General features: G+C 49.6%; 1 protein-coding gene across 2 annotated transcripts in view; it reads right to left on the reverse strand.

Annotated features, from left to right (window-relative positions):
- Positions 1-9010, reverse strand: part of Rcd6 (Reduction in Cnn dots 6) — a 96810-nt gene extending 87800 nt beyond the window's left edge. Inside the window, exon 1 of one of the 2 annotated variants that reach the window (XM_077661615.1) lies at positions 8354-9010. In XM_077661615.1, coding sequence (XP_077517741.1) covers positions 8354-8425 — 72 coding nt within the window. In that variant the 5' untranslated portion in view covers positions 8426-9010. The remainder of the gene's footprint in view (positions 1-8353) is intronic. The other variant, XM_077661614.1, reaches the window with a different exon arrangement.
- Positions 9011-10491: the final 1481 nt, after the last annotated feature.

Here is a 10491-nt window from a genome sequence, read left to right on the forward strand (position 1 = left end):
TGTGGCCAACATGCCACTCTATCCCACATACTCTGGGCTTTTCCTCGGTACTCCCCTCCGCGAGGTTTGCAGCTCTCGAATCCAGACCAGTGGGAGGCCGCATTGCTCAGTTCCGACTCGGACACACAGGTCCGGGTTGTGACAAGAGCCCTATAAGTCGCCGAACGCCACGGGCTCATGGCCCCTTGATGGGGCTATAACCCCACACCATCTGCTACTTTGGTCGACGAAAACAAAGTTTATCCTCCTCCGTCTCTTTTTGCATGCATATTACCTAGGACCATTTCCCCTTGCCGCTCGGCAGTTATAGGTGTCAGCACGAACATCCGAAATTTCTGTGCTTGCAATGGACTTCTCATTTTTTTAGAAACGCGTGCTTTTATCAGAGTGCACTTAACTCTTCCATATCCTTCAGGGCTAAGGACTCTTAGGAACGTCGAAATGTGTAGGCATACGGTAGGCTGCTCCAACGGTCCCAGCACAAAGCAGTTGGGCTCACGCACGTCTGTCCTGGATGGTTCGTGGTTATTACTATCTTAATCAGAGTTAGTGGGTACACGAGACCGCGTCGCTTCGCGTATTATCAGCGGATATCCTATCGGGGCTGCGAGGAACCAGCGTATATGTGCCCAGTGTATGTTTACAGGTGCTCAACTTTACGTCTCAAAACGAGTCCATGCGGCCCGAAGACTCTAGGCCAGGGCTCTGCACTTGTGCCCTGTTTCTCTCGCCCGTCTTTCATCATCATCATCATCACCACCACCAGCCTGACTACACCCACTGCAGGGCAAAGGCCTCTCCCATGTCTCTCCAATTAACCCTGTCCTTTGTCAGCTGCGCCCTCCCTGTGCCTGCAAGCCTCCTAATCTCATCCGCCCACCTAACCTTCTTCCGGCCCCTGCTACGCTTGCCTTCTCTAGAAATCCACTCCCTTACCCTTAAGGACCAGCGGTTATCTTGCCTTCGCATTACATGCCCTGCCCAAGCCCACTTCTTCCTCTTGATTTCGACTAGGATGTCATTAACACGCGTTTGCTCCCTCACCCACTCTGCCTGCTTCCAGTCTCTTGACGTTACACCTATCATTTTCCTTTCCATGGCTCGCTGTGTTGTCCTTAACTTAAGCTGAACCCTTTTTGTTTCACGAACCTTCGTACTTTCCTTCCCGGCTCGATGCGAGTCCATCCATAGTCGGACAGTTATCACTTCTTTCGTCTCTTTGTAACGTAACGGCTGTTGTCCAAGAAGTGAGTTCGTGCTTGAGGTGTAAACAAAGTGGTGCCGATCTACAGTTTTTTTTTCGAAGAAACAAAGAGAGATAAGTGTTGCCACTTAGCCTGTAGTCGTCGTGCAGTTAATTGCACCAGCGCGAATGGCAAACCATCAGCTGAATAGAACGAGAAAAAAAATAGACAAAGACTTTCTGGTCGGCTCGACAGCCAGTCATTCAACTCAGCCTGCCCCTTATTATCATAGTGAGTTCTGACTCCGCGATAATCTCTTCTATGAGCCGAAAGCACAAAAACTTGAGGCCGCTTTATTTTTTTAAAGGCAAAAATGTCATTAAGATTGTTGTTCACATATTTGAAGGCTCACCGCCACTTATTGCGAAATCACGTGACAGCAAAGTGATCAAGCGTTGCTCTAAATACCAACAGTTTTGATAAGGATGCGAACGACATACCTAAGCAACATCTGTGCCGCCTATACGCCCAGACTGTATAGGCTTTAGTTTCCTACAGTCTGGGGCCTACAGTCAGGCGCACGCTCGATTCACAAATCAAAGGTCGGGAGTTCAAATTATCGCAAAACCATGCTTGTTCCATTTCAATTTCGTTTTCTGTCATCAGCAGTCGCTGCTGTTAATAACTACACGGCACTGAATTGCGTCAGAATCAAGCTTCAACTGCGTGCACCCCTTTGTCAGAAAATGAACGGTTAAACATCTTGCAGTTATCTTCCGAAAAACGTTTGGTTTCGTTTATGGGGGTTTAACGCCCCAAAGCGACTCAGGCTATGAGGGACGCCGTAGTGAAGGTCTCCGGAAATTTCGACCACCTGGGGTTCTTTAACGTGCACTGACATCGCACAGCACACGGGCCTCTAGAATTTCGCCTCCATCAAAAGTCGACCGCCGCGGCCTGGATCGAACCCGCGTCTTTCAGGCCAGCAGCCGAGCGCCATAACCACTCAGCCACCGCGGCGGCTCATTTCCGAAAAAAGACGAATGGTTGTGGCAAATCTGTTCGCCCGCAATTAGACTAGTCTCTCGCCCTCTTTTTGTCGTTTTTTTTTATGAGGGTGCGAATACAACTTTGCTCCTTTGTCATCAAGGTGAGCTTAGACATGTAATGTAAGTCGCACTCCCTCTGAAATCTGTGTTACAGCGCTATAACTGCAAAAGGGACGTCGGCCCGTTCCATGACTTTTGGCACCCGCTCAGGAGCAGGTTTGCTGAGTATAACAGGTGCAGAGCAGGGACATATTGGCTTTCGCACAGTTGCACCTGTGCGGGCGGACGTACAAGGCTGTGTGGGCACGGGTACCTAACAGGGGGGAAGTGAAAACAAGAATTGGTAATTTAAATCGCATACATGTCCTACAGAAAAGAGCGATCCGCGGCATAGCAAACGTTCATTATCGTGAACACACGCCAGAACTTTTCATTAAATTTGACATTCTTTCCATCCATCATATGCACTCATTCCACCTTGCAAAGCGATATAAGCATGACTCGCATGAAATTCTCCGCACACTTGCTAACTTCACCCCTCAAACACGACACTTCAATACACGCACCAATCTAATTTGGAAAATTCCTTACTCACGCTTAAGACTATCTGAACAAATGCTCCGTCATGCCCTACCGACCCTACTAAACCACCTTTATTGTCAGGGAATAAACATAAGCACCATTAACAACAATATACTTAAGTCCTTCTTTGTAACGCGAGAGTGAGCGCTTATGAAACTGTTTCATGTATTTTGGAAATTCTCTTTCCATTGTAAAATTGGTGTGCTACCATGGCTGCCTTGTATATATAGTGACCTTTATTTGTGGCTCGAGAATGAGTGTATATTATTTTGTATGGCATATTATACGTGCTGACTGTTACACTTTCTAATGTATAAAGATGTATATTTCTAAATCTTCCACTGCATATGGCTTGTAAATAGGGGGCTCGAAGCTCGTCAAGTGGAAGCTTCCACTTTTTCTTCTAGCCCTCCTCGTCCTCCGTTAATCTTTTTCTGAGGAAGAAATAAAATATTGATTGATTGATTGATTGATTGATTGATTGATTGAAATGCGACCTTATATATAATGAAATATATGTATCAAAACTGAGGTAATTGCAGGACTGCGTAGAATGTAATATGAGCGCGATCCGTGACTGTCGCGTCGCGCCCTGGTGATGCTGCCTGTCTCGGAACACGCAAAAAACGTGAGGACTCTCGCCGCAGACGGAGCATTTACAAGATGCTTGATATTATGAACTCTCCCACGCACTTGCAAACACGCGGCTTTGCGTGACACACAGCCCTGTATACACATATTTATTATTCTCGAGACTTTTTCGACAAATCTCGATGGGCGCCACCCGCTAATCCTGTGCTTCATGTATAGCTTCAAATTCGGAGAGCTCGATTCGGCCGGCTGTGCTCGGGGGTTCACACACAATGACACCACGGGCGGCAGGCGGCCATCCACCGAGCAAGGTATGCCATACTGTGCGCGCCTAAGCCATTTGACCATCGGGATGTTTCGTTTAAGTCTGTACCGCACATTTCGGCTACTTTTTATAGCTGCCCATTGCACCGGGTATATTTGACATATATTTCGTGTTGTGAGCGCGGGGGCGAGCAGTCACCGGCGTGTCTGGTTGTAAGCAGGTAGGTTTGGTTAACAAGGAAGGGGGGAAATATTGACGGTCGCACTATAATTGGCCTATCGTAAGGAATGGCACCTGAGAGAGAAAAAAAACATTTATTGAAATCTCAGTAAGATTAGCGGTGGGCGTCGTCTTCATCGTTGACGTCTGGCCCCTTCGCAAGGTCGGGCCGCTATTCCAGGGCTCCGCTGAGTCTTGCTGCTGCGCATGCGTGCTGCACAAGGGCCCTTTGGGCTGTGAGCTCGCTGCCGGTGAGCAGACCCTCCCATTGCTCCGCACTCGGGGTTTTGAGTTTGTGGAATGCATAATTGCGTTTGCATTCCCATGTAATGTGGTATAGCGTGGGGGTTGCCCCGCACCACGGGTATGTGTCCCTGAATTGTGTAGGGTACATTTTGTGTAGAATGTATAGGTTGAAGAATGTTCCTGTTCGCAGTCTCCGCCAGTTCACTGCTTCTTGTTGTGTTAATGAGTTGCGTGGCGGAGGGTACTTGAGCCTCTGTCCTCTGTAGCAATTTAGCAGCTACGCATATACTGGCTCCACTATGGTAGGGTTCTCTAGGGTCTCCAACAGTTCAGCTCGGAACGTGATCTCGCAAACTAATCTGTCCACCCTTGAGTTGCCCTCTATCCCCGTGTGTGCCGGTATCCAGAGTATCTTGTGGGTTACTTTTTGGCTAGGGACATCGGCGGCCATGGGTGGAAGGGGAGGGAGTATAGAATGGAAAGCACATAAGGAAATTAGCGTCAGTGACCAAATAAGCTCAAAATGTAACAGCATAGACAGAGACTTAAGGCTTTCGATTCTCTTCTTTTTCTACCTCATACACTGACTCCCGAAGCCGCTCGTACAATGTGAGTGAAGAATTAAAGCTTGGACAAGCACGCCTGCTTGGTCCCAAGCTACTCAGGACATCATGCTAACCGGCAGTACCGCTGCGAAAGGTTGTCGCAGTACAATCTTGCGCCAGTTCCGCCAGTTGCACCTCTTTATGTTCGTCAAGGCGTGATGTGTCTGCATGCATGTGTGTGCTTTGGTGGAAACAGCTTCATGTGACGCCGACAGCGTAATTTACGTATACTACGTCAGCAACAAATGAAACTGCTGATGCCGAAGTCGTAGCTGTGATCATTATTGTTGATGTTGTGGCAGCTGCTAACTAAACACTTCCCTCAACAATGGTTTCAAGTGAAAGGTTTAGCACTGCCATGTTTTTGAGCAACGAAGCCCACGCGCTCGCACATGCGCATCGCTCATGAAACCCACTGCAGTCGTGCGCCAGCTGCGAAACTAATTCACGTTGCTTCGCACATACTGGGATCAATGAGCGGGGTTCATTTCGGCCGCCATATTGCCTCGTCCCTTCGAGTGGCGCGCTTCAACGCTTATACAGAATTTCGGCTCGTCTTCTCGGGGACCACATGCTTGACGTAGACTTATTAAAATTAGAACGCTATTTAATATCGCCGGTGGCGCGGCATTTCACGTCTGAAAGAAGTTGGCCCTTCTACTCTGATGACCCCCCCCCCCCCCCCCCCCCTCGATATGGCGGATAAAAAGGAAATGCGTGTTTCTTGTTATTTTTAGCATTCCCGTCATTTTTGTCGACGGCGCAGAACGGTTGGCACGTCCATTTATGGCACGAGCATTCCAAGGCACCGTATACGTCAAATTCTCGGTAAAGAACTGCTTTTTCAAGCGCAGCTTTGGCACAGCGCGCGATGCGTCTATTAGAGGAATTGGGAAACTCAAGGCAAGGAAGAGCGGTGGGACCGACCGGCCCAGGCGAATGGGAGAGAGTGAAACGAGCTGGGTCGCGTGAGCTATCGCCTGGCCGCAGGCTGGGGGCTGCTTAGGATTCCCAGCGTGTGCGGCACATCCGCTGAGTCGGCCTTGGCGGGGACGGTCAAAGCCGGCATGGGCCACTTTTATCCGAAACCGGCTGCGAATCAAACATCGGGCAATTCCCCCAAGCGCTGTTTTTGCTGGCGCTGTTGACCACGCTGTCGAAAAAAAAAATCCACCAAAGTAGAAGCGACCCATAGATGTTGCCCTTTGGGAGAGGGATCGGGCCAGCACAGGTAATTACCGTGGGTCGGTTCCTTCAATGCGCCGTGAAAGGAAAACAGCCATACGTTTTTCCAGATCTGATGATTACGTCTCTTTGAGAACAGGATTACTGCAATACCTTTCAGTGACGAAGAGAAAACATAACGTAATATTACGTAATATGCGATAGGTAGACGCAGAATAACGAATGCACGCCGAAATCGAGAAACTACTAGAACGCACGGACGCATCAAAGGGCACTAACCTAAGAGGCTGCAGTTGGTGCAACGTACTAATTGAGATTTCCGTAATGTGCCAAGTTTTGATGAAATACACTACAAAGCAAAATAATAATAATAATAATAATAATAATAATAATAATAATAATAATAATAATAATAATAATAATTGATTTTTTGGGGAAAGGAAATGGCGCAGTATCGGTCTCATATATCGTTGGACACCTGAACCGCGCCGTAAGGGAAGGGATAAAGGAGGGAGTGAAAGAAGAAAGGAAGAAAGAGGTGCCGCAGTGGAGGGCTCCGGAATAATTTCGACCACCTATCTTTAACGTGCACTGACATCGCACAGCACACGGGCGCCTTGGCATTTTTCCTCCATAAAAACCCAGCTAAGGCGCCCGTGTGCTGTGCGATGTCAGTGCACGTTAAAGCAGAAAAAAGAAAACTATTTTCATAGTATGAATCGCAGCTATCAACAGGTTTGCTCTTGAACCTGCGCTGCATCTCGTGAGAGGGTTGTCAGTTCTTATTGGTTTGTAGTGTTTCTCATCAAAACACAGCGCATTATCAAAATAGGAAGGTCACTGCCTCCATAAAAAGAAAAAAAAATGACGCAGCTTTGCGTTCGCTGTTTTATTTCGTTATCTTACTCGACGCGGACGGGCCTTAGTTTTATGTCGTCCTATTCCACGTCGTTGGCTAAAGGAGTCCCCATGATCCTTTCCCATCGAAGGCATCCTGACTGGTGTCATGGAAGTTGTTACATCAGTACTGCTTGCCCTGATTACGGCCACGAAGCCGTCAGCGTTCAGCCGGCGAATTATGCTCGATGAGACAGACGACAGCAATCATGCTGCAAGCTGAGTCGCGCATTCCCAGGCAGTGAAACTAGGCACGCAAGATTTTGTAAACGCTTGCTTCCTGCGATGCCGATCAATCTAATAACTGCAAAGAGAGACACGTGAATGAACGAGAACATAATTTATATGTATTCTCGCACCAGCTAACGGACAGGTGCAGGTGTCCGCGCCACGGATGACGTCAACACGGGCATCGCCCGGTCCCGTATTGACGCAAATAGATTTGTGCTGCCCCGGGCACTCGTATAAACGCTTCAGTTTAACCACAGCTCCACATAGACAAATTAAAAAGCTGCAGTACCATGATGCGCATGTCAGGGCTAAACTAACCGCTTTTCGCACGAGGGCAGGTTTCCTGTAAGCCAGAAAACGACTCCTTGTAGTTTTCCGGTGCACCTGGCATGCGCAGCTGCGGGTTTTAGACCCACGTATTTAACTGCACACTCCAGATCGCGATGCAAACGACATTGTCAGCTGTATGGGATTCTTTTTGTTAAAAGCCAAAACTAGGGACCCATGAAACAAAAAGAAATGCGCCTGTCTCTGTCCTTAGCGTATATGAAAACACAATTGGGACGCGCCAAACATCAGTGCGAATTTCCGTGCAGAAACCACGCTCTCGCACAGGCGTGCCCGGTTCCCTCGAAGTCAAAGTACGCGTGAGTCATGCTTCTTAGTCGAAGCCGTACACACTGTGCACATGTGCGCTTCCTTGTAAAGCTTGTTTCGACCGTGGGAATGTATGCACATAAAGATGCGCAGATGTAAATATCATTCAGCCAGCCGGTTGCACGCATTCGCGCCGCCGGGGGCGTCTTCCTTTTCTTTTTAGTTTCCACTCTTTCATTCTCGTTTCGCGAGCCAGTCGTCTGGCGGGCGGTGTGAGCTAGCATTTCGTGACTGCGCCAAGCTGTGCTCTCAAGAGCAACGGGGCACGGAGGAAGAGAAGGCGAGATCACTGGTGCGTGCGTGTGTTGAGTCTGGCCTCGATGGGCGAAACTATCTCTTTCCAGAGTGACAACTGCGCCCGAGGCGAAAAGAGTGTCAAGAGCGCGAGCACGTCGCCACGCGACGCTAGCTTCTGTAGCGAAAGTAAACTGACCCCCCCCCCCCCACCCCCCCCATGTGCTCGTCCCGCTTCCTGTTAGGCCTAAGATACTTTAGCTTTAAACCCAAACGATCTGTCGGTATAAGCACTGAAATATCCGGCCGCTGTAAAGGCAGGAAATCGTTCGGGGTGTCCTGGCCATCATAAAGCACACACACACACAGAGCGCAGTCGCGGGAAAGTTGTGAGAGCGAACTGCTTACCATGGTGTAAACACCGATGCAGACGCCGGCAGCGAAGAGCTCGCAGCATCCGGCAGAATTCACGAGGGCCATACTTAGTTGCTACGACCTACACTGCAGGCGCAATCATCAACAGTGAACACGGGGCTCAAAGCACGGGCGGTTGGCGATGCTTGCTGTGGAGGTGGGCAGGGGCACCGTGTCTCGGTGGCCTACATATCTCCCGTCCTCTCGCTGACGTTTCGCCAACATCACGCACGACAACACCACAAACAGATCGCCGCTGGCCGGCTGGTACTGCTGCTGTGGCTGACGCCGCTTTCCGGCACATCCTTCCACGAGGAAGGTTCACGGCCTTCACGGCCCCACGGCTGCTGCTGCTGCTGCTGCATCGCTTCCACCACCACCGCCGCCGCGACCGACGGACCGGCGGGCGTACGGCGCGGTGCTGTTCAGGAAGAGCTGCGCTCCGCGATCGCAGCCGCCGTTTCGATGAACCCGGCGGCGCTGGGGACACGGCACGTCACCGCCGGCAGTCGCTCTATCATCTGGACGCCGACGACACGGAGCGAACGAGACGCGGCGAAAACGAAGCCACAGGTCGCGGCAACTGGCTCGCGTTTCGAAGAGGAAGTCCGCAGGTGTGCGGCACCTTTCCAGTTCGCAACGAACGCCGACGGCAGGCAGGGGGGGAGCGGCGAGAGAGAGTGGCGGGAAAGCGAAGCACGAACTCCCCTCTCTCTCTCTTCTTTTCCAACCTGACCCCCCCTCCCCCCTTCCCTTCCCAACATCGCGCTCCCCATGTTTGGCCAAGAGGGAGAGGAAGAAAGCAGTGGAAAGAGGAACAGAGCCCTCACAGGTGGGCCACCGAGCCACGTAGTCAACAGGTGGAGGAGGAAATGAAGAGAATTGCGGCCGCATGGCTTCCGAGAGTGTAAGCAAGAGGGAACTAATCTCGGAGGCCAACAAATCCCGTCAAAGTTGGAACTGGACGAGCAGAGATGGCGCTTTCTAACACACTGTTTCTAGGCTGCTTTTTTGTTTCCTAAGGAGGTAAATAATTTTAACCTTTCTTTCAGTCTGCTTTTTATGCGCGGCTCGCAAAACAGATTGCAAAACATATTGCCATATAATTTCAGATGTGGTGTGGAATCATGGCTGGTGGTTAGTACAGTCTTCCAAGCAAACGATGCTTTCCTTTTTATGTCCGTATATCATTGGCCCATGTTGCGGAAAGGGCGCCAAAGCCGAATACATAAATGCACTGGCGAGTTTCTTTTTTAATTTTCAGGCAGCACAGGAACATATTGGGTAAAACATAAAACTTAAACAGAATTATGGAGTCGATATGGGTCCCGGCTCACTCGGGGAATCCTGGCAACAAAGCGGCACACATGAAAGCTCGAGTATTCGTCAGCCGAGCAGGGGACGCAGTAGTTACTGATAATTTCTCAAAGGACGGCCTAGCATCGTACCACCACATTACTATCCATTTCAAACAAGAAAGGAGGATCTTCCCTCCTCCAGACAAAACCTTAGACGAGGAGCAAGAGACCACCTGGAGGCGACTCCAGACGCGATCCTTAATGACTCCTTACTTAATGTCAAAATTATATCCCGGTGATTACGACTCAGAATGTACACTCTGTGGCGAAGTAGCCGCTTACGGTCACATATTGGGGAATTGTAAAGAGGAGCCGCCACCTGAGTCGCTAGTACAAGTTCCTAGTCTGGAGCAAGCGGAGGCCGTGTTGACCAGCTCAGACCGGGGCGTTCTAACCCGGGCCATTGAATGGGCTGCTCAGGTCGCTGTCAGCCGTGGACTGCTCGCCACCTAGCACGCATCATCTGTATTTTACCTTCTGACGAAATAAACGTTTCGCAATCCAATTTTTCTTTCTGAGCATAAAAGTTGTTCTCTCTCTCTCTCTCTTTGTCCAGCCTTGTTGTTTCAAATAAGCAGTTTATCAGGTGAAATCAACGATTGCTCGCAAAGTACAATAAATAACAGCGCCATTCTATGAATATATTCCGATTTTTTAACACTGAGTGTACCGGGCGTTTCAGGGAAGACTAAGTAATTTTCAAAAAGAGGATTTTTGTGGTAAAAACATGGCTTTCGCGGAGCGTTGGAGAGCACCAGAAATCCGGTGAATCAT

Source organism: Amblyomma americanum, chromosome 4, assembly GCF_052857255.1.
Source record: "Amblyomma americanum isolate KBUSLIRL-KWMA chromosome 4, ASM5285725v1, whole genome shotgun sequence".
Classification (NCBI taxonomy): Eukaryota; Metazoa; Arthropoda; class Arachnida; order Ixodida; family Ixodidae; genus Amblyomma; species Amblyomma americanum.